The sequence below is a fragment of the Uranotaenia lowii genome, chromosome 3 (genome assembly GCF_029784155.1).
Source record: "Uranotaenia lowii strain MFRU-FL chromosome 3, ASM2978415v1, whole genome shotgun sequence".
Taxonomy (NCBI): Eukaryota; Metazoa; Arthropoda; class Insecta; order Diptera; family Culicidae; genus Uranotaenia; species Uranotaenia lowii.
The window spans coordinates 65,945,904-65,970,382 of NC_073693.1; the positions used below are offsets into that span (position 1 = coordinate 65,945,904).

A 24,479-nucleotide genomic window follows, 5' to 3' on the forward strand; every position below is an offset into this window, starting at 1 on the left:
AGGATTAGTACGGAGGCATTCTTACGAACATTCGTGAGGTCATCAAAAGGTGGAAGAAGCACTTTGATGAACACTTAAATAGCGCACATGAAGGAGACCAAGACGCTGAAGGCGTGTATTGAGAGAACTACCAAAGATCTTCAATGCCGCCTACAAAGTGTTGTCCCGAATCTTACTCCGCCGCTTAACGCCACAAGCAAACAGATTCGTGGGGTCATCAGGCCGGCATCGTGAAGGGATGGTCTACGGCGGACCAGAGCTTCATATAACGTAAAATCTTCCAAAAATACCGTGAACACCATGTCCCTGCGCACCATTTATTTATCGACTATCGACCGCAACGAGCTATGGAAAATTATGGACGGAGGTAAACCAGACTGATGAAGGCGATCGACGGTGACGAGCTGGAGATAGTCGAAAACTTTTTCTATCTCGGCTCACTGGTGACCGCAGACAAAGACACCAGCCATGGGATACGGCGGCGAATGACCAGCGGAAGTCGTGCCTACTATGGACTCAATAAGCAAATGCGGTCGAGAAGTAACCTGTATATAACGCTCATTAGACCGGTTGCTCTCCACTGGCACGGGACATAGATATTGTTCGAGGAGAACCTGCGTACATTCGGAGTATTCGTGCGACGAGTATCAAGAACCATCTTTGGCAGTGTGCAGGAAAACGGAGTGTGGAGGCAAAAGATGAACCATGAGCTCGCGCAACTCTGCGGCAAACACAGTATTCAGAAGGTGTCGAAAGCAGGACGGATACGCTAGGTAGAAAATGTTGCGAAGACGCCGGACGACTGTCCTGCAAAACAGGTGTTCGCTACGAATCCGGTATGAACGAGACGAGCAGGGGCACAACGAGCGAGCTGATTAGACCAAGTGGAGCGTGATCTGGCGAATGTGGGATGCCCGAGGAATTAGAGAACAGTTGCCATGGACCAAGTGAATTGGAGAATATTGTTAATCAGGTTATGTCATGAGACGAAATACCATGTAAATGAATAATGAATGAATAAATAAAATAATTCATATCCGAAAAAGACGGAAAATCGCACACGAATGTTCTTTTCGGCGGCATGGTAGACAAGCAAATATGTCGCTCATAAATAATGCTATATTTTTTAAGCAATTTTGTCTTAAAAATACATCCCAATTACCATTCGTACACAAATTCCTCAACTTTATGTTAGAAGCGTAAAAACGAAGTTCGTACACGATCAGCTAGTTCCCCAAATGTAAAAAAAACTTCCTACCCTCTCCTTATCTAAATACAGCACCGATACTAAACTTCGTATTTTGTGTTGGTTGTATAAGCTTGTAGAATTTAATTCTTGAAGGTTTATTAAAAATATTAAAAAAATATCATTTGAATATGAAATAGCTTGTATTTAGGGAATCAGTATTTCATAGTGAGATCTTACAATAATTACTTACTTATTGAGTCACTAACAGTCCATGTGATGGCGCTTAGTGAAACGATAATTCACGATAGGTGCCCGAATTCACCGTTGTATATGCCTAAATATGCGTCTACATGCATTTTAAAGACAGTTGATTGAGAAAAACATTTTATGCATCGTACCCAAGAGCGATTTAGAATAAGCCGGGAAAGTTTTGTTTTCAACTTCAGGGCGTTGAAAACAAAGCTTTACTAATATTTATGCAAAACTACATGCTAGAGTGTCAGTTGACATTATTGCAAGTATAAACTTATTTGTTACACGCAAAGTAATATAGAAATTAAATTTACGGGATTTTTTACTTAAACGAGGATTTTGTTGCATCACATCCATTATCCATCCATAGATTGATATCCGTTTTTTGCAAATTTCTTAAGCTTGTGTTGATCGGCATGTGATAATTTTTCTGAAGCTTCTGGAAGTTCTGCCGCAATATAACAGGGCCGTGAGAAGAAGCCTATGCACCACAAGAAAAAACGTGGGCGTCGGATTTTGGAGGTGTCGGAGACGGATGTTGTCAAGCGGCCCCTAATCTAAATTGGAAGTTACAGCAGCCCGACTCCTCTACTGGTAAAAGATTTTAAATTTATAGCGAATTCAGTGATATTATGGAAGTGATTGTGGACATTAAAGATTGTTGAAATAAATTTTCTTTACAATGAATTTTTGTTTCATGATTATCCTTATTAAAAAATCACAATAAAAAAAAGCGAAAAATAACACAATCAACCCAAATTCCATTCCGAAATCAAGAACATTGGTGGTCTTGGATCCTTTTTTCATATCCTGCAAAAATAACATCCCCAATGATCAACACAGATTCATATCCAAATGCTCTACGACAAGTAACGTCCGATCACTTCTTTTGTGCATGAAAGTTTTGCTGCCAAATCCCAAACTGATGCTATCCATACCGATCTGTCTGCTGCATTCGACAAGGTGAACCACGAAATCGCCATCGGCAAACTCGAACGCTTAGGGTTCTGTGGTACTCTACTTGGCTGGTTCCGCGGTTACTTAACAGGCCGTAAATTGATTGTTCGAATGGGTGACACTTTTTCCACCTCCGGTGTGCCCCAAGGCAGTCATCTAGGACCGATAATTTTCCTAATTTATTTCAACACGTGTTGTCACTTCTCGACGGCCCTAAACTTTGCTATGCTGATGACCTAAAAATGTTTTACACCATAAACAACCACGACGACATCAATTTCCTGCAATGTCAGTTCAACCTGTTCGCTGATTGGTGCGACATTAATAGCCCGCCTTTAAACCGCAGCAAATGTGCAGTCATCAGCTTCTCTCGTAAGCGGCAGCCTTTGATTGCGGAGTACTTCCTTGGAGACAAGCTCATCGCACGTGTGAACCACGTTAACGATCTTGGCGTAATCCTGGATCAGCGTCTGAAATTCTAGGCACACACCAACTACGTGATTGACAAAGCATCCAGAAGTCTCGGCTTCATCTTTAGAGTGGCGAAGGACTTCAAGGACGTGTATTGCCTGATAAGCCTATACTGCAGCATTTTTCGCTCCATCCTTGAATATGCATCAGCTAACTGGTGCCCCCTATTAGCCCTTAGGCAATTGAACTGGCAAAACCCTTTTCGCTTGCCAAGCTATGAAAATCGATGCCGCCTCATAGATATTGATACCCTTCAAGCTCGCAGACATGCAACATGTGCGTCATTCGTCGCCGATCTCCTCCGAAAAGTACAGCTTCGCTATGACAGCTTTTTTCTTGCCAAACAAACTGTCTCGGTTTTCCTTACCACTCGGTTCGCTGCTGTACTGTCGGTAACGAATCGTAATGCTTCGGCTACATCGCACACGTGCGAGAACCCAGGGCCCAGGCTGTATCTGAACAATCTGCTCAAAGCATGCGTTGCCGAAAGTGTTGTGCTTTACCTCCTGTTTCGAAAATAATTCCATCCTAACTGTCGACTGCAGGGCGCGACAGTTTTTGCAGGACTGTCACGGGTGACTGTCATGCCCATACCGTACCCATGCCCGATCGTATGCGCTGCTGCTCGGATCGAATAGATCGAACGAGCCATATATTCACACCGAGCAGCAGCATACACACAAAAAAAAAACATAGTAAAATTACTAAATCCGTGGTTTAAATGAACAACACGCAACCATATTTTTGAGTCAATAATGTTTTATTCTTGAAATTACTTTGCGCATGGTAGTTTTACTATGTGTTGATTTTTGCTGTGCATAGTAATTACGACTGCATTCGTAGTAAAACTGTTAACGATAGAATGAGTTATTTTACTTTGAGCATAATCAAATTGCAATTTTCCATTATTCAAATAATACATTAAAATAAGTATCGTATCATGATATACATCACAAAATTACCACGCAGCATGGTGTAAAGGCCTCGAAATGAAATTCATTTGTTTACATTCAATTTTTTTTTATTTATTTAAATTATTTTATCAAACTTCACTTTATGGTGGTAGCACCACCCACGATCGGGGCACTGGGGATGCATCCAAGAAGACAGCTTATGGTTCAGCGTCTGAAATGAAAATGAAAAAAAAAACGGGAAACAATTAATTATAGGAAACACGAAAATGTGCAAGAACTGTGCAGTTTACTTGTTTAATAAACATTACATTGATTAGAAAAAAAAATCACAATTTCACTCACCTGAAAAACTGAATTTTCCGGCCTGGCAGATCTGCTGAAATTGCGTCCCGCAAACAGTGCGCCAGCTCACCGGTTAGCATCCTTCGTCCCAATGTCTTCCGACGTTGTCCGACGTACACCATCGAGCGAGGTTGGGGAACTCGAAATAGCATTCGCCGACACTAAAACAAATTAATAAAAAAAAACAGTATAGCAGCAGGTGAAAGAAGTAAAACAAAATCTCACTAACCTGCAAAATTTCCGACCAGACTGATCTGCAGAAACAGATTTAAGAGAAAAAATAGTGAAAATATCACGAGGATAGTATTTTTGACAACACAAATGCGATGTTTCAACATTACCATGAGCATAGTTATTTGAAGAACACGAATTGTGTAATATCAAAATATCATGCGCATGGTAATTTTGACACGAGGAAATTACTATGAGCTGTCAAAGTTCGCATAGTAAAAATACTATGTCGTAGTATTATAGCCCAGATTTTTGGTAGAAAATACTAAATCATGGTCGAAAATACTAAATGATGCATATAGCAAAATTATCATGACTCTGTATTTGAAAAACCCATGCAATTTTTTTCCGTGTACGACCGAGGCGTAACGCGATGTGTGGTGCCGGTGCAGGTTAGGCGGAAAGGGGTGGGGAGGGAGATTGGGGTGATCACCACCCGCAGAAGCTTCAAGCAAAAGGAAAATACGTTCGTTCGAAACCAACTCAGCCCCAGCGAATCTCGACTACAGTCGGACGGAGTGAGTAGTACTGTCATGCGGAATTCAACGCATTGAAAACTGTCACGAAGATTTTCCCAAAACTGTCACGGAGCTTGAAAAACCCTCATACCCACGAACAAACTCTCGCATGAGGTAAAATAAGCCATCGCTGTACATCGCACGACCGCTCCTTTTAAAACTGTCGGGGAAGAAATATTCGGGAAGCTTTCATCGAGGTGCATGTGCGACATTCGCAAGAATACTGTCGTTCGCCAGTACTTTTCGAAAGCCTGCTCCTGACATCGCAAATCGTCTGTCCCACGCTACTGGAAGCTATTCCGCTTAGCGTACGACCCCGTGGTCTTAGGTATCAGGATTCTTCAATTCAACCATTCGAATGAACAATTACGGAGCCAACAGCGCGCTCATCGGTGTAATGAAATCGTTCAACCGTTTTTCGGAACATTTTGACTTCGAAGTTTCCAGGGATGCTTTCCAAAAAACGTGATAAGGACCTTGAGAACCCCATAGTTAGAGTTGAACTTTTTGTTTTTTAATTTTAATTTTAAGAAACTATTTGGAACAATGTGTGATCAGTTGATTAGAAATAAATAACAATAACAACTTCCCGTAGCTTTCATTACAAAATCGCTTTGAACTCACTAGAAATTCACGTAAATTGTAGGTGTCTTTCACGAAGAACTAATTCTTATAGGGTCGTATTGACATATTGATTTCGTAGAATTACCAGAAAATCAATTGGATAAAAATTATGTAGTTTTTCACGTAGCCGCTACGTGCAGATTATTTTGCGTGTTCCTTTGCTCGGCTTCCATAATAATTGGTTGATTATGCTAGTTCTTCAAACCAAAAAAGTTTGGAGTCTGACAAAAAATCAAAAAATGTTATTATTAAACCGCTGTACTTCAACAAAGGAGGAGTAAAATTTTTAGTTAGGCGAAACAATTTTTGTTCAAACCAAAAAAAAACAATTTTATTCATGATTACCTAATTTATTTTTATTCAAAATAAATCTTCTACTAGGCATTCAGGATGAAAAAGTAAACGTTGGGCAACCAAATTACAGTAGCGTTCAATATCGAGTAAAACGTGAGTGTCAACTAAGCCTGGGTCATAATCGAATTATTCAAGCCAGTGATTCTGTCGTCTTTTGAATTAGTTTCAGGTATGCGTGCGACTCCCGTGTCACATAATTCGAATTCACGATGAACTAAGCCCAATTCGGTACGAATGTGAATTATGCGTGGTTCCGACATTGACAGCTTTTTTTTCGGGCTTTCCATTTCAACTCACTTTTCTCCCCAACAGGCTGCTGGCCGTTAAATCAGCGAGGCATTTTTTAATATTCGCGCTCCCAAGCGAGCTCCCGACTGCCGACAGACTAGTTGTAAATTTTTCATTGCCCAGCGAAAAAGTTTTCTTGGAGATTTTTGTGTTTTTTTCTCGGTTCGGATCATTCATGCCTAGGTCAGTATTTGGATAGATTCGACGCCCCGTTTGCAAAATGGGCTGGTCTTTTCGTAAGTAACGCAGCTATTGCGAAACTTTTCCATAATTAAATTGACCATAAGTACCACCGTACTTTTGGGCCATATCTAAAGCCATTGGTTCTATTATGAGCTGTTACGTTAATATTTCGGAACTAACGAGTGTTAAGTTTGTTAGTTGGGGTGAAATAAACGAAACCCATAAACACGACGAAACGAGGGGGAGAAAGTTTGCTTTTCACTTTTGTTTGGCAACCATTTAAGGCACATTTCAAGTTTAAGTCTAATAACTTTTGTTTGTTTTCTCGGTGGCTTATTAGTTGGCAATGCAGATTTTTCTATTTTGTTTTTCTTGATACAGGAAAACTTATGAAATAGTGGTCGCTTGGAATCGAACCTTTTATTATTATGTCTTGTAGATATTATATCTATATCTGACCGGTTTCAAAATTATTTATTTCAATTACAACAAGTAAAATCAATAAAACTTAGAAAATGTTCATCTTCAATGAAGATTCATATCCTATAAGTATCAGTATTTTTCTTTCAATGTTTATTTGTAACAGATTCATTTAGGTACAAAGGTAACAGTTAGAAAATTCTTTATTGCGAACATTTTTTTTGGTAAAATCGCTATGACACATGTGTTAAATCCAATAACATCTATAAAGGGATAATTTAGAAAAAAAAAGTTTGTTAGCAACAAATATAAAAAATGCATTCGGTCTGTATTGTCTGAAAAATCTGCTTTTTTATTCGAAACTATGCCACACGGAAATGGGCGAACCCTTGTACGCCACCATCTTTCGCCACTGGTCCTGCTTAATGGAACTGGTGCTCGGGGCGTTCGGTCCCAGGAAAAGTTGTCCTAGATAAACCTTTTTCCCAACCTTATTTTTCGCCGCCAGGGCCACCCGTATCGATATATGATCCAGCGAATGTTCACTACTCAAAGGAACCGCGATGGTGCACTCTTCCTGATTCCAGCGAGTCGAAAGCGAAGGTCTGAAAGGTTCGGACTTCCAAGTGGAAGACAGGATTTCGTGTTCCAGGATTGTCGTTTTGAGGTAAATCTTTTCGTTGACCCCCTCGAACTCTTCCTTAACTTTGATGCCGCAACGAAGTTTGGCGGTAGAGATTTTCAGACAGAGGCCTTTATGATTTCGGTCCTTATTTTTGAAGCTTCTGGCCATGCGTTTGAAGCTGAAGCGATTTTTCAGGGAACTGGGCGTCGAAGCCGGGGATCCGAAGGACGATTGCTTCTGAACTCCGGGCACTGGACTGGTAGCTGCCGATGAGCAGGCTGAAGACCCCGGGGACGGAGAATAGGGACCATCTATGTTGAACGAAAGATCCTCGTGGGATGCTTTGCTATCGAAGTTGACATCGGTGTAGTCACAAAGCTGTAGGGTTACCTCCACTTGACCCTTAGGACTGTGGCAGATCTAAAAAAAACCCAAAAAATTTGTAATTTTTAAAGGGTTTTTTTAAAGTTCCTTCAACTCACTGGTACTCTCGTTTCGGCCGGCTGCGAATGTGTGACGGTGATGTCCTTAATGGGGAGCCACATTTCCTCCGTAGAAAACAACCTTCCCTTACATAGTTCTCTAAAAGCTCGCGGTTCCAGAAAGTACGTTACCGAACCCAAATTTCGTTGACTTTCGCTCGTGGTCAACTTCTTCAAGTTCTGCTTCTGGTCAAAGTTGGCACTCTTCGAATCGGGTGGTTCCACATCTTTGACTAGCTTGCCGATGACCGGTTTATCCTTAAGCCTCTGGCTTCCCTGTCGGATGAAGGTCATCGTTTTGTGTTTTAAAGTGGCGGTGTACTGGAAAGAGAAAAACTTGAGTTGTTAAATCAATTCTAATATACGAAAATAGGATACAAAATATAAACAGAAAAGAGAGTGTTAACACATAATATGTTTCAGAATTTTTTGACCAGGAATAATTATTTAAAATATGAAAGTTATACGTGATACGGTAAGAAAAAGTATCAGCATTGATTTCTTGTTTATCTTTAAAATCTATTAGGTTGTAAATTAAAATATTGAATAGGGTAAATGATCTTGAGCGGAACTAGTCGAAATCTGATCTTGAGCGGAACCATTTATTTTTCCTAAGATATAGGCAATGATTGTTTATGAATCTTATCAAAATGTTGAAAAAACACTTTTTCAAAATCTTTTCAAACAAGCATTAACATTTTTGCTAAAGTTTATTAACTGAAATAATGTTATTAGAAGATTTAAAAACATACGCATTTCTGCTGCAATTTTCATCAATCTACGCTGACTTTGAACGTCAATTTATGTAACCCATGGCCGTTATAAACTGATTCTTAATGACTAAAATGGTAGAAAAATTCTTAAAGAAGCATTATTCGAGTTTTAGTAACAAGTTTTCTATCAAAATATCAATAAATCGCGTAGTTTTTAAAAGTAAAATATGATCTTGAGTGGAACCATCTTTGATCTTGAGCGGAACTACTAGCTTCCGAAATAAACCGCTAGGTGCGCTGTCTTATGCCTAATGTCTCACACGTGATTTTAACCCCTGAATATATGCAGCACCTTTGTATTTTCCTTATTATATCAGCTTTAGGGAAAGAAAAGATGTATAATTAAATTCGAATAGAACAAAAATTAATTAATTGGTGTCATAGCGTACCAAGCTAGGCACACAAAAAGTTTAAATTTTTGGGGTACAAGAAATGTGTTTTTGATTCTTTCTTTCAGAGGGTCGACGGGAAGCAGGAGGAAGGCTTTCATACATATTTTTTGGCATAATTCGAGAACTAATGAAGCCAATAAAGTTAAGTCATTATGTTTTTTTTGTAGAGAAATGAATCCAACTTAGATGAAATTTCAGGGACTAGATAAGAGAAAATCGATGTTGAAAAACATGCGAAAAAAATTCGCCTTGTCTCCCGGTGAGACTTGAACCCACATCTTGCGCCTCTCCGGGGCCCATGTATTAACATTCTACTACAGGAGACCAACCTGGCGTATGAATATTATACTGGTTGAGTGTCGATGTCTATCGGAATGAAGGGAATAGTTCTCCCATGTGATCATAATCATTTTTCTTGGTCTATTTCTATTCCCATCATTTCATCTTACGGTAGTTGGAATCAAGTTTGGACATTTTTAAGCACGGCAAGATTTGCATTGCCTTCTCATATCCTGCATGTCCAAACTTGATTCCAACTACCGTAAGATGAAATGATGGGAATAGAAATAGACCAAGAAAAATGATTATGATCACATGGGAGAACTATTCCCTTCATTCCGATAGACATCGACACTCAACCAGTATAATATTCATACGCCAGGTTGGTCTCCTGTAGTAGAATGTTAATACATGGGCCCCGGAGAGGCGCAAGATGTGGGTTCAAGTCTCACCGGGAGACAAGGCGAATTTTTTTCGCATGTTTTTCAACATCGATTTTCTCTTATCTAGTCCCTGAAATTTCATCTAAGTTTGATTCATTTCTCTACAAAAAAAAAGTTTCGCTGACTGAATGTTTGAGTCAAGACCCATCTCTGGGTCGCAATTTAAAAAAAGAAAAAAAAAAAAAAAAAAAAAAAGTTAAGTCATTATTTCAGAATAAGAATCAATCTTCATTGACATTACTATTCGTACTTTTAGAAGCTTTCATTTGAAGAGGTTTTTTTATATGTTCAAATTCCAATTGAAAACGATATTCTACCTAAAAAACAAAAATTTAAATTGTTTTTAACACACATTCCTTCAGTTTTACAAAGTGTAGCAAAGCACACCGAGTTAGCTATTTTATAATACTCCACGATTCAATTGGTGGCCCGGTTTTTTAAACTCTATCCAATTCCCTTGTGTTTGATTTTACACTTGAGCTCGAACTGGAAGTCGGTTTGAGAAATGATTGTTTTATCAATTGAGCTAAATAATTAATGTTTCCATAAATTTTAAATACAAATAAATTTTATCTTGATTCATAAGAAACTGGAATTTATAATAAACTTTATTCTTTGAATGAGTTGCTTAGAGCAAGATTGCCGAAATCACAGAAAAATCTGTTTTACACATAATTTTGAGGAAACATTCATCACAGATTTCACAGAATTTTTGAACTTTATTCGGATTTCCATAATTATAATTTTTTTTGGTCAATATTAAATTTAGTTTTCTTACTTTGAATTAGAAAAGTATGAAAAGATTCTCAACGTAAACTGATGTTTCCCAACTAAAATTTAAAAATGATCCATTTTATCATGAATTTCCAATGTAATTAAAGATTTAAGGGAATGAGAAATGACAAAAAATCAGTTTTTTTCTCAAAAACATTGATTTAGAGCAATGTACAGTTTTTTTTTTTGCAAAATCTGCAATTAAAGGCATCTTCTTATGTATTTCTGACTCTGTCGTTACCTTCAAAAGTCGTTCGGGTCAATATGACCGGAAGCGCAGATTCAAAGCATCTTAATCATAATTACAACATACTGAGGAACTGACGTTTTTGAGAGACCAAATATGATCTATGAAAATGTTAGTCAAATTAACGACAAAAAACTAAAATTTAAGTTTGAAATATCAATTCATTAAGAAATGAGATACAGCGATGCAAAGACAAAATTGGATGTCTTTGTTTTGAGTTAGATTTTTTTTTCTACCGGAAAATCCAGAATAGCGGTCAAAAAATTCATTGGACCCCCACATATTTATACATCGTCAGATAGATGTATTCTTAACAATTCTAGAAATTAAAAAAGCACCCAAATACTGCAAAGTTGTCAGAAATTTTAAGCAATTTAAAAATAAAATTGTATTTTGGGAGATTTTTTCATTCGGAGCCAACTACAGACAACCTAGTAGAACAAATTCACTTCCTTTTAAAATATTTAGAAACTAGAAAAAATAACCTAAACAATGAATCCAATATCATAAAAATCGGTCAACATTTGCGGCCACGGGAATAACAACAAATTACAAGTCAAATTTCCCCGAAACGCAGATTTTGCGAACAGCTTTGGAAGGTTAAGCAAGCAATAAATTTGAATGGGTATTTTGAGAACAACTTTGGAACGCTAAGTCATCATTAGAAAGCAGAAACCAAGATCTATACGCTGAACTGAAAATTTTTTTGTTCGGATATAACCCACAGCCATACCGCTTGATCAACTGTTTCGAGTTGCGTCGAATTGAGCCATTTAGTTCCGCTCAAGATCATTTACCCTACAGTTACAAACAGAGAGAGTTATTAATTGTGAAAACTATTGATGCAAAACTTAAATAAGTTTTAAAAAGAATCCATAGCCTTGGACATTGATAAAAATCTAGTAAGAGAAGACGTTAGATAAATGCAGTAACCAAATCCCCGAAAAACCTTGTAGATAAACTATTCTCCGATGTGATCCAATTACAAAATTTTAAAATTAAGACAAATGTACTTATATTAAAATTAGGAACAAAATTATTCCTTTTGACATAAAAGTGCTATTGGGTGCCAATCAATAAGTCATCTACAGTGCTAAAAAGTGCTGTACTGAAACTTGTACTTACACAGAAAAATTTCATAAGATTAACCAAACTCCATTAGGTGTTTTAAAATAACGATTTTTGAAATGAAAAGTTGAATAAAAAGGTATCAGAATAAGTTCAAATGGATTCTTTTATAGGACTTTTCAAAACCCTTTAGTTTTTTTTTTTTTGATAAATACACCCAAGACATCATCAGTTCGACGATCAAACGATTGTTTTTTTTTTTATGTAACGGTGAAACTTCTTGAGTAACAATGCAATTTTATAGAATTGGTCTCTGAAGCCCCGGGATTGTTACAACTAAATTTAAGATTATTATTTACAAAATTCAAGTTATATTACCTAGTGACTGACTATTTCATATTTTGGTAATATCTGTCAAGGAAGATGGAATTGTAGTGTTTGCCCAAAAATTACAAATTGCTCAATTATTTTCAGAACTCCTAAAATTGAGTAAATGATGTCTCCATAAAACACTCATCAACGGCTTATCTCAACTGTTTCTCCTTAAAGTATCGACTTTTTAAAAGAGAATTGTCCTTTGTAAATATAATATTCCGGACACTTTCAATTTTAACTTCCCTCAATCAGATTGGAAAAAAGACAGCAAGTGAGAGTTTGAATTTCTAAACATTGTGTTAGCAAATGTTGTTGTTTTATACATGTTTGCTTCGCTACACCTTGTTATATTGATGGAATTTTTAATGATAATTTAAATTTTGATTTGTTCATTATTTTATATTCAAATCTCAACTTCTTTATATATTAATCCCTTGACTTAAAAATACTAATTCTAATATTCTTACATTTTCTTTTACGTTCTCAAAATCTGACATAAAAGTTTTTTTTCCATTATTTAGTATCTAAAATTAATACTCTGTATTCATTAATTCATAAGTTTCTTAATTTTGCCAAAATAGATGTATAGATGTAAACAATTCCTCTCCCATGCATAATTTGGTTCCATTTGCTTGATCAGTTTCCAAGTCATTAAACAAAAATTATGAGAGTCTCCCTGTTAAATAATCAAGAAAATATTTCACGAACATCAATCCCTTTTATGCAAAATGTTTTTAATCATTTTTCGAGTTATTAAAAAAAGCATGGGTGCAACCTTTTCGCTTTTCAAGCTGTCCACTGAAAAGAACGGAGAAGTCTAAAATTCTTATTTCCATATGCTTTCCTATGACAAATTTGGCCCATTTACTTAAATTTTTTATGGAATTATTCTTTTCCCCACTGGAGGTTTCCTGAATAACCATAGAAAACAGTTGGTTTCTTTCGTAAGGTAAATTTTATGATTATGCAACAAAAATGTCGTTTGACATTTCGAAATTTTGAAAGTTCTCTATTCATCATTAGAAAAATTTTACCATGTTTGGTCAAGTAAGCTTTGAAAGTTTTGTTAGTTTTTTTTTTCAAGTTTTGATTGGGATTATAAAAAAAGTTAATCGTTTTCATATTATTGTAAAACTATTAGCTATGAGGTTTGCTAAAATGATTTCCCTTGAAGGCTTATTCATCCAATCACGAAAAATATTTTAAACCAACGTTGTCAGATTGCCTTGACTTATCCGGACATTTGACACAAATTTTAAGGAAAGTTTGGTCCGGCCCGGTTTCCCGAATCTCGTTGGAAAAGTCTTGGGTATTGCCCGAATTTATTCACTTTATTTGAAAATGTAATAAAAATACGATTTTACATCCGCTGATGTGGTTTGATTAAAAAAAATATTAAGAGTTTTCTTCTTGATTTTGACTGAATAACTCCATGGTTTTGACTAAATTTGCTCGGATAAAGCCCGGATTTTGGGATGAACATTTTTAAATCAAAAGCCCGGATTTTGTCATAATTCTGCCCAAGTTTATTCGGTCCGGATGCGTCCGGAAAACAAATCTGGCAATCTTAAACCCATCTGTTTTAGAAAGCTTGAATAGATTTAGTCTATTATTTTATCTCCAAATGATAACAATGTATTTTTTATCTTTCCCATGTGTTATCTTATGAAAGTCCAGCTTGTTGACATATGTAAATAACTTCTTTGAAATATTATCCCACTTTTCAATATAGATAATCTCATCCCATGTTTTTTTCGGCTATTTCCGCGTTCCAACCCGAACCTACAATCTCCGTCCTTTAATGTGCAATAAATGTGGTAATTTCGGCCACACTAAGCTTCGATGTGAATAAAACGCAACCTGCCTGGTTTGTGGTGAAGCGGCTGTTCATCATAATTGCTCGAAAAACCCAAAATGTCGAAATTGCGAAGGCCCCCACCCAGCATTCAGCCGAACCTGCCCCAAACAACAAGAAGAGCAGGCCATCGTACGGATTCGTGTTGACCTTGGGATTTCTCAGGGCGCCGCTGTCAAGGAGTACCGAACCCGCTGTGCAGCTGCCAAAAATCCCACAACTGTACAACAACGTTTGGAAGCCATTAGGACCGACACCAACCAAGACAACAAGGACCCAAGGATTCGAGAGCTGGAAAATCAAGTTGCCCTCCTAATCGACCAGCTCAAGAACCTCCAGAACTGCGACAATTCGGTTGCCGAAACCGGAGAATCTGCCGATACCGACGACACAATGATTTCCGAAAACAGCTCCACCTCGTCCACCCCGAAGAGAAACTGGAACCGAGGGTCTTCTGAGTGTAGAGAATTTTTAAATTAAAATGAAAATTTATAAAACCCCTCGTTGATCGAGTGTTTGGGCAAGTGACATAGATACCAATATTTAAAAATGAAAACAAGTTGCAAGAGTTGATGAATAAAATAATAAAAAACGATCGTCCTCTTTTCCTGTGGACCTGCAACCGAACAACACGCTTTTTCCTTCAGCGAGAGAAACCCTGGATTTATTATTGAGGAACGGAGCCCCAAATCAGAACTGGAACTGAAAATGAAGCGACAGCATCCCCCATCCTTACAGATTGGTCAAAATCAACGGAATCCTCACGGTAAGACCTCGCCACTTCCCTGTCACCTTGGTGAGTAATATCAAAATTCGCCCATAAAATAACCTTCATCTTTGAATTGGCCCTCTACAATAACACTCAAGTTTTCCCCATCAATTCCACCCCATCTGAAGGAAATATAACCTCACCATCACCAAACTTGCCCCCCGTCTCAAATACAATTTCCCCTGTCTCACCATAAACAAATCACAATACATTATTACCGCCTAACTCAAATCGAACCCCTGTCCCTAAAGGATTCTGCAATTTAGCAGTACAATGGAACTCCATTACCACTCGACTTCCTGAAATTCGAATCATAACCGCCGAATTCTCTCCCATAGTCATTGGATCTTTAAGACATCCTAACTAATTCTCCCGTTCCGGAAAACCTCATAAAAGGTTATAAACTATTGACAACTTCTGATCCGGCACGAAATACCCGACAAGGGTATTTCGTGCCGGATTAGCCATTAGCCATTAAAATAAGCCATTAAAAACAATACCTCACATAACATTATCAAAGAAAATTCCTCCCTCCACACCAACTATGCATAGTTGCCAGATTGGACTCTCCCATCGAAATTACAATAGTCTCTTTAAACATACCTCCAAATATTACCTTTCATGAATTCTCAGAAAAACTACAAGAACTTCTCCCTCAAATTCTTCCCTCCTTTCTCATAATGTCCGACCCCAATGCACACTCCACCGCGTGGGGCTGCTCATATACCGACAACAACAACAATAATTTTGTAGAAGACCTTCTTTTATCTGAAAATCTATCGTTACTCAACAACAATCAACCCACTCGAATAGATCCTTCTACTGGTAACTCTTGATATTTCTATTGCCTCCTGGGAGCTTGGCTCCAAAATGTCATTGAAAACCCTTGATGACACTCACGGAAGTGATCATTACCCCATACTTATTCAATTAAAACACGCCACTCCCACTGCGTCGACAAGACCTAGATGGAAATATTCCGAAGCTGATTGGATTGGATATCAGTACGAAGTGGATCGTCTTCTGGAAATAAATAATTCAACATCTATACCCCCTTTCTTCGAACGCTTTTTTTTAAGGGCATATAGTCTGAGATACTGGCCCTCATCATGTCATCCGAAGGAGACATGATACCAGAAAGAAGAACTAAGTTTTTTATAAATGATTAACCAACTTTGGAAAAACGGAACAATACCTGCAGAATGGAAAAATGGGATTGTAATCCCTATTCCCAAACCCAAACTTAATCCCCACTTACTTGATAACTACCAGCCCATCACCCTATTAGATTGCTCAGGCAAAATTATTGAACGAATGGTTAACAGACGCTTACAGGCCGTATTGGATAAAAATCATCGTCTAGATAATCGGCCTTTCGCCCCGGTCTCCGACAGAAGATTACTTCTGTTCGCTTGAGTCAATCATAGAATAAGAAACAATTGAAGATGGTTGTCACCTGGAAATATTATCGCTTGACATCTCCAAAGCTTTTGATCGGGTTGACCGATCATTGATCGTCAATACCCTAACCGAATGGGGAATAATTGGATGCATGTTCCAGTATATTAAAAGTTTCCTATCAAATCGCTCCATTCAAGTCCTTATTAACGGTATTCGTTTCCAACCCAAACCTATCCTTGCTGGAGTTCCTCAAGGATCTGTCATTGCTCCCACCCTCTTTCTTATTGCTATTAACTCCTTTTTCAACCATATCCCCCACAACATGAAGAGATGAAAACGAGATTTGCAGAGAGGCGCTTGACTGGAATCCAGATGGGCATCGAAGAAGAGGCAGGCCCAAAAGCTTGGGTGTAATACGGTTCAGAGAATTGCAAGTTACAGACGCTTGAGTTTAGGGGACCGACTTTTTTTCAATCTTGAGCCTTTAAGTAATAAATAAACCCTTTTTGTAGAATAAATAAACAAAACATTTAAAAGCACATCTACCAGGAAAAGTTCTATCTTTTTATAGAAATTCGAGCATTAGTAGCATTAGGTATTTTGTAACGGTTTTTTTGCCGCTTAAGGGGAGGGTGGGTGATCACTCCGATCAACCGGTCCCACCCCCGCTTACGGTAGAGAGTTTGAATATCGTGAGGCGTTCAGTATTTTGCTCTGTACTCTTGGAGAGAGTTAAAGTTAGCTAAAGTTAGAAAGCAACTATTAGGAAAGCAAACAGACATACTAAAATTTTATCGAGAATCTGAAATTAGTTTATTGACAAAAAATGACAAGTTTTCCTAAAAATTTTGAAAATATAAAAAAAAATAAAGTTAATTTTTAAAAAACCTTTAATGTGTATTATTCATTTTTAAGCAGTTTTGTAATTCTGAGACCCAAGATGAAATTTTTTCTACTAGCGAAGTGAGCAGTTTTTCCAGGAAATGGCCTCAAATATGTTTCACAGTGTAATGAAATAGTTGTAATCGTACGAAACTTTATTGAGTTGATTGATTCAAACTCAAATCACATTTGCAAATAACATCTCCAAATATGTTTTAGGAAAATAAATTATGAGCAACTGTGAACTAGAGTTTTCAAATAAGTAAATGACAAATAACCTGTTAAATAATAATGTTAAGAAAAAAGTCAGACAACCTACCCCTGGTGGTAACTCCAAGAGGGCGAATACTGTGAAGACTACAAAATTGCCACTAAACAGCTTCTCTGGCACGGTTTGGTCCGGTTTGTCTTTGGGTTGGTTTTTCTTCACTCTGAATGATGATCTGAAATTGAATTAAATTTTGTTAAAATTATGAAGTCCTGTCTTACTGTTCAGTTTCAAACCTACTTATGACTAGCAGCAAGAGGGAATCGGAACGTTTCCCCAAAGGTGGGCCACGAGTTCGTTTGAATGGACGAATCAAACTTCGCTGCTCCGGGGAAAAGTTTCACCTTAATCATGTACCCCTCGACGCTTTTCAGTCCAAAACTGACCGGCAGATGTCGCGCCCCCACCAAATGAACTTGAAGCTCCGGAATTGTCGGAGTGCTAGATCCGGAGCTTTCGCTGTTTTTAGCCGCCGACGACGGCTTGTTGTTGTTGTTATTGGCGTTATTGGACTTGTGGCCATCGTCAGCGTTTTCGTTCTCGTTCCCATTTTCGGAGTCGGCACAAGAGCCTGGGTCCAGAATCAACTTGAAGCCAACTTCTGGTTCCAACCGCTCGGTGCTGTTTGTGCGACTCGTTTTGGAACCATCTGAGGTGTGCAGAATGGACTTGAGCTTGTTCATGATTCAACTGTCGCACCACACGTTTAGCTTATTAATATGACTTAATTTTCACTTTCGAAGGTAAGGTGTGACTTCATTTAAAATTTATGATTGATGAAGCTGATCTCATACGGTGATGATCGAACTTCGACGGTTAATCATCGAGACGGAGTGCATCTGGGGAGGATAATAAAGAATGAAAGTCAAGGTTATCGACGAAGTTTAGAAACAATTTTTTTTTTCACAAACAAGGATGTTCTATCATTATTACTTCGACATGCTGCATCATTTTTTTTTTCTTAATTGATAATATTGATAACATATTATGAAAGGGTGTAACGTCCTAGAATTTGGTGTACAAATTGACATCAAACAGTGAAATTTCTCATTCCATTCCTTAGTATTGCTGTTTTCATAGATTTCAAGGGGACATCTTTTTCATTCTGCCATCTGCGAAATTTCTCATTACCTAATAATCTTAGGAAAAAACTGTTATCAGTACCTACTCTAAAAGAACATTAAAAGCCTTGACAGTAGTTTATCGTTATCGATATTATTCTATAATTGAAAGATTGCCTAAAGACAGGCGCTTTGGGATATCTTTTCCTTGTAATAGGTGATAATTTGGCTTCCAATCTGAAACACGAGTTTGTAAATATGTTGCCTGATGCCGTAGAGTTAAAAATAATTTCAACTATGCAAACTGTATCTACTCAAAAAAGCACTATTTGAGATCCAGGGTTTGACTCACAAATATTAAAAATCCGTTCTAATATAAGTTCTCATGAAGTTTTGTTTAAAATACCTAGGTAAATCTAGTTTAAATATAGGGGAGAATAAGGATACGTGATCCCTGGGATGACTTGATTCCTTAGCTATATCTCGAAACGAGAATGTCACTTTTAAAATGTTTCCCACATGAAAAAATAAAAGATTTATTCCAATATGTCAACAGTTGGAGTATAATATGAACTACAAAATGGCATATTTCCAAAGCAATACTAAATTCTCAATTTTCTAAGAAAAAGTTTTTCCAAATGCATGAAATGGACCCGACATTGCTGGTAACTTTTTTTAATAATGTTAATTTACCATAATTACCTTGAGAGTATTCTAAAAATCTAGTTGGATAGATTTTTAAATACCGTCAAACGGGGCATCATGCAAAAGCAGGGTTAGATGCAACATTTGTATACCACAACACTCATTCAATTTTTACTTCAATATACTGCACAGTGGTGCAGAACATCAATCTAGCTGTACGAAATTAATAGCGCCCAGCGATGAAGAGGTAGACATTTGATGTCTTCAGCAACATTGTTCAGTTTTACAAGAAGCATATTCTAGTATTAAAAATTTTGCCGAGGGGTCCACCGATAGCGAAATAAAAATGCTAACTTTTTTGTTTTTCAAATTAGGGCTTTGATGTCTTCGACAAAGTTGTTTATCTGATCAAAATACATAAGTTTGTTGAATATGTCAAAGTCCTATCACATCACCCTCAGGAGTTACAGTCAAAGTAAAAAAAAATCTATTGAAAAAACAGTTTTTTGAACCTGACACGTTGTAGGTTGGATAAAATAGTTCGCTGTCTTTGAAACAAAGTTGTAACAAGCCACGATCTACATTTGTCTCATACATTATGATGGGTTTAGAAGTTGCTGAAGCTCTATAGAAAGCATTTAGTGTATTTTATTGGCAATTTTGGAAGGCTCGTCCATCGAAAAGTGCACATTTTCGCAACACCCCCTTTTTTGTGATTATTTTTGATGATAAGCGGAACGATTTTCAATAAAAATTAGTGCGGAAATCGGTGGAACTAGTAGAGATTTGAATGATTGAAAATACGCATTTTATGAAAAAGTTACCTATTTTACTTATAGAAAAAAACGTTAAAACATTTAATTGATTAATAAAATGTTGCAGTTTTCTTTAATATATTTTGTTTTATTAAGGGGGGGGTAGGGTCTAAAGGGTAAAAAAACACCACTTTCACGATTTTTTTCTAGAGCTATCGTTCAAACAAATGTATTCAATTTTTTGCATTATACAAAGCATTGTTAAAAGAACATTTAATAATTTTTTCGTAAAAAAAATATTGAAAAATGAGCCGGTGACGGAGCTATTTCGAGGATGCCTTTTAGAAAACAGGATTTGCGGTGGACACTGTATCTTAGCACAGAATCATCTGAAGTGAAAAAATCAGAGCAAAATATTTTTAATAGATGTTTTTCTGGACCCCAACGTTCTTATTTAACTTAAAAAATTTTTTATGAAATTTTTGTGGCTGTTTGAAGTAAAAACTACGATTTTTCACGAAAAAATCCGCCATTTTTTATCTGTAAAATCTCCCCAAAGTAAAAAAACAAAAAAAGAAAACGTTGGGGTCTGGTATTTTATATGTAGAAAATATGCTCCAAATTTGAAAAGAATCGGATAAGTAGTTTTCAAATGACGATGTCCACGGACTTTAAAAATGTGCTTTCGAGAAAAACGCGTTTGAAGTTTCTGCTCTTGCTTTCTTGCAGTATTAGAAAGGAGGAGATAAAGGCCTATAATTTCTACAGTTTTGCTTCAATTGACTTGAAAATTTGACACAACATTCTTGATATGTTTTACAATAAGAAAATAAAAAAATAAAAAAATCGATTTTTTGAAAGTATTAGTTGTTACAACTTTGTTTCAAAGACAGCGAACTATTTTATCCAACCTACAACGTGTCAGGTTCAAAAAACTGTTTTTTCAATAGATTTTTTTTACTTTGACTGTAACTCCTGAGGGTGATGTGATAGGACTTTGACATATTCAACAAACTTATGTATTTTGATCAGATAAACAACTTTGTCGAAGACATCAAAGCCCTAATTTGAAAAACAAAAAAGTTATCATTTTTATTTCGCTATCGGTGGACCCCTCGGCAAAATTTTTAATACTAGAATATGCTTCTTGTAAAACTGAACAATGTTGCTGAAGACATCAAATGTCTACCTCTTCATCCCTGGGCGCTATTAATTTCGTACAGCTAGATTGATGTTCTGCACCACTGTGTACTGTGATAAAGTTATCATTAAATGATAACAAATTGATGATGACTTAGTTTTTAACATCTTGACAGAGTTTTTAAAAGTTTTGATTCTCATAAAAAATTTAAAAAATCGAGCAATAGATGTACATTTTTTTACATTTTTCGATGCCATAAAAAACTTTACTTAGTATGACGGATTGGCTTAATGATATCACCAACAAACTTGATATTGCTTTCATTACTCTATACCAACACTGTTGGTGTATAAATATTTTTCGTACAATCACCATTTTTTTTTTAAATAAATATTTTTATAATTCAGTTAGCTGTCTGGGGAAAAATGCAACAAAATGAAAATCTTAACTAAATCTCATAAATCGTGTTTTCATATGCTGGGTTATGGTTGTTTTGAATTATGCGTTTGTTAACATTAAAATTTCATCCATTCTAAGATTTATTTTCATGATTTAAGCTAATAGAATATTTTGTAGTATTTTTTACCCCTAAATGTATGCAGCAGATGAACACTTTTTCCTTTTTCCAGAAAAAAAATGTAAAATTTAATTCAAACAAACCCAAAAATGACTGCAATTGGTGCTTTATGCGTTATGACATCACAAATGTACCAAAAACTTTAAATTTTCAAACGTTTACATTTGATTTTTCATTAATTACAGAGTTTGTTGCAACTTACCCCTTTTTCTTAGTAGGGTGAAAATCGTATATTTTTGTAAATTTAAAAATGACTGGTGAAACCAATCATTTTTCTGACTACATTAGTTTGGTGTCCTATCAACCTTAAAACTTTTGATGCACAAGAGGTACGATTATCTGTAAGCATTAAGATTTTAGAAGCCATTGAAGTTGAAAATTGTTGCATGTTGCCCCAGTTGACGGTATTATAATTTAGATAAAAATTCATTGATAAAAATATAATTCTAGTGCCCACTGTAAAGGAGCGAAAGCCAGAGTAGCTCGAAACGTCTGGACAACTGGTGAAAAACGGTCTTTGATTCTAAAATCCGCCGAAAAACGTTGACGAATTAACGTTAATAATTGCCTGATTAATCAGGATTCAAAATATTGCTTGTATCTTAAATTGTAACTGTAACTGTAGTAAACATCAATGTGATATCTGAACAAATTAAAGTGAATACAAACCGGAGCTTAACAAACGAACCTGCTTATCAATAACAGGTAGTCTCGATTGTTGGATCAACATCTTTATTTGGGTCAGTCAGATTGAGGATGAAGAAAAACTCCTAAAACTATGCAATAGAAGTAGCGCTAAAGGACATCTAAAACAAGCAACCTGCAAGTGAGTTGCTTTGATCATGAATGACTGAAATTGATGGATTACTCTTCTCAAGCAGTAGGATCACAAGTGCGATGCTGTGAAATCATCAGATGAGGTAGAAACCTTGAAATTTTTATTTAATTTGTCCTTGGAATTAGTCATTATCGAAAAAACTTATGTCGGAGCTCAGAAGACAGTATAATTTCTTATTTAGTAGAAACTGTATAGTATGGGAGTGAAAATCACCACTTATTCTGGCTGATTTAATGACGATCAACGTATTTTACTTAATTTTTCCTCGTTTTGTTTATAAAAAATATGAGTATCAGGAAATGATTAGATCAGATCAGATCATATTGTCAGCAAAGTTAAAGAAAACGAATTAGAATTCCATTTGGAAAATATCGTAACAATTACTGAATACTAAATGTTTTTTTTCAACCATATCTCATTTTTTTTAAATTTTATTAAACTTCTAGAATCTATTAGAAAGACTCATTTTTCTATAGAAATAATCTTGACTTTTGGTCAATATGATGACAATCTGCGTTATGTAGCTAAAATATCAGGGGGACTCGAAACAAAACATCTCGAAAAGCGAAAAAAACCGTCACTTTTTTATAGTTGTAGCGACTTTCCAAATATGACAAATTGACAAAAATAGCCCGGATATTTCCCGGACTTTGGTCGTCAATTTTGAAATCAAATGCCCGGATTTTACCAGGTTTATGCATAAAATTGTACGGATTTGTCCGGCCCGGATAGTTGCTGGAAAAATTCTGGTAACCTTAACCACAAGGCAACAAAATTTAATTTTTTTCCACGGGGCTAAGAACTTAAAAAATTATTTAGATCAATTTGAAGGTGTTGATATCAAATATGCAATTAGTTTTGTTTTCTAGCAGGTCTTGTTATCGACATGACCTCGGAAAATATGAAAAATTCATTAAATCGATTTGTTTACTTGTTTGGCAAAATTTAAGAAAATTAGACTTCTAAGACTATGCCCACCAATGGTTGCTAAACCTCGAATCGAGTACATTCGGCAACATATCTATCAACCCATCATCGCACCAACAGTCGCTAACTTGATTCGAGAAATAGCATTCGAGCAGTAGGTTGTTAAAGGATGCGTTTATGTAGCAACCCGGTAGCAACGCAGTCGGTCGTCACTATCAGAAAATCAACAAACACAAATTCCAACCTGGATGGCAACAATGGGTGCGAAAATCAGTAAGTTGATAAAAACGCAACCGATCAAAACGTCTAAAATACCGACCGAAATAGCAACGCCTGGTGGGCTTGGTCTAATGGAATGTTTGAATTCAATTATCAACTTTCCCGAAGATCGCGATTAATTTTGACTTCTGAGAAAAATGATATAGAAATTTTCTTAATATTAAGTTTTCTCAATTTAACAAAAAATGGCAATTTTGACAGAATTAAAAAAAAATTAACTCAAATTGAATCTTAGATAAATCTTAAACTAAAAGTCCAATCGTTTTGCAGTTTTCAACAAAGTCCTTACAAGAATTTTAATCTTTAATATAAAATATTTAAAGACTTTCTTCAGCAGTGTCAGAAACTGTTGTAATGTTATATTTATATTTAAATTTCTAAAAATTGTGGAAATTAATTTTTTGAAGCGATATATCTCTTAATCATGAATATCTTGGAAAAATCTGAATCCTTGATTAAATGGAGAAAAATAAATAGAATCAAAATCAGTTTTTGTTGTTCATGTTGGTTTGTTGGTTCATCAGTTATCAATGATTGATTTTTCTCAAACTTGATAAATGTCAAAATTTTCACACGCCATATCACTAAAACAAGACCTGATAGACATACCGTAAACTAGGGGAACTTTGATCACCGGGTAACTTTGATCGACATGCAATTTTTGCCGATAATCATCATTATCCAAGTCTGAAGTTAAAATATCTGAAAACTTTTTTCTTCGTTTGAAAGCCTATGGATTGAGTTTTAAATAGCCTTAATTTGGTTTGTAGTTGGAGATTTTTTATATTAATTAAAATGTAATTTTAAAGTTTTAAATTATCTGTTTTTTCGAAGACCCACAACCAAACACCTCTCCTGATCAAATGATAGCACTTATAAG

General features: G+C 36.2%; 1 protein-coding gene across 4 annotated transcripts in view; it reads right to left on the reverse strand.

Moving 5' to 3' along the window:
- Window positions 1-6,936: 6,936 nt before the first annotated feature.
- The window catches only part of LOC129757550 (uncharacterized), a 40,126-nt gene continuing 22,583 nt past the window's right edge, over window positions 6,937-24,479 (reverse strand). For 3 of the 4 annotated variants that reach the window (XM_055754818.1, XM_055754819.1, XM_055754820.1), the window contains exons 2-5: window positions 17,617-18,215; window positions 17,428-17,551; window positions 7,851-8,171; window positions 6,938-7,788 (exon numbers count right to left, since the gene is read on the reverse strand). In XM_055754818.1, the coding sequence (XP_055610793.1) occupies window positions 7,096-7,788; window positions 7,851-8,171; window positions 17,428-17,551; window positions 17,617-18,059 (1,581 nt within the window). In that variant the 5' untranslated portion in view covers window positions 18,060-18,215 and the 3' untranslated portion in view covers window positions 6,938-7,095. Of the gene's footprint in view, window positions 7,789-7,850; window positions 8,172-17,427; window positions 17,552-17,616; window positions 18,216-24,479 lie in introns of all 4 variants that reach the window. The other variant, XM_055754821.1, reaches the window with a different exon arrangement.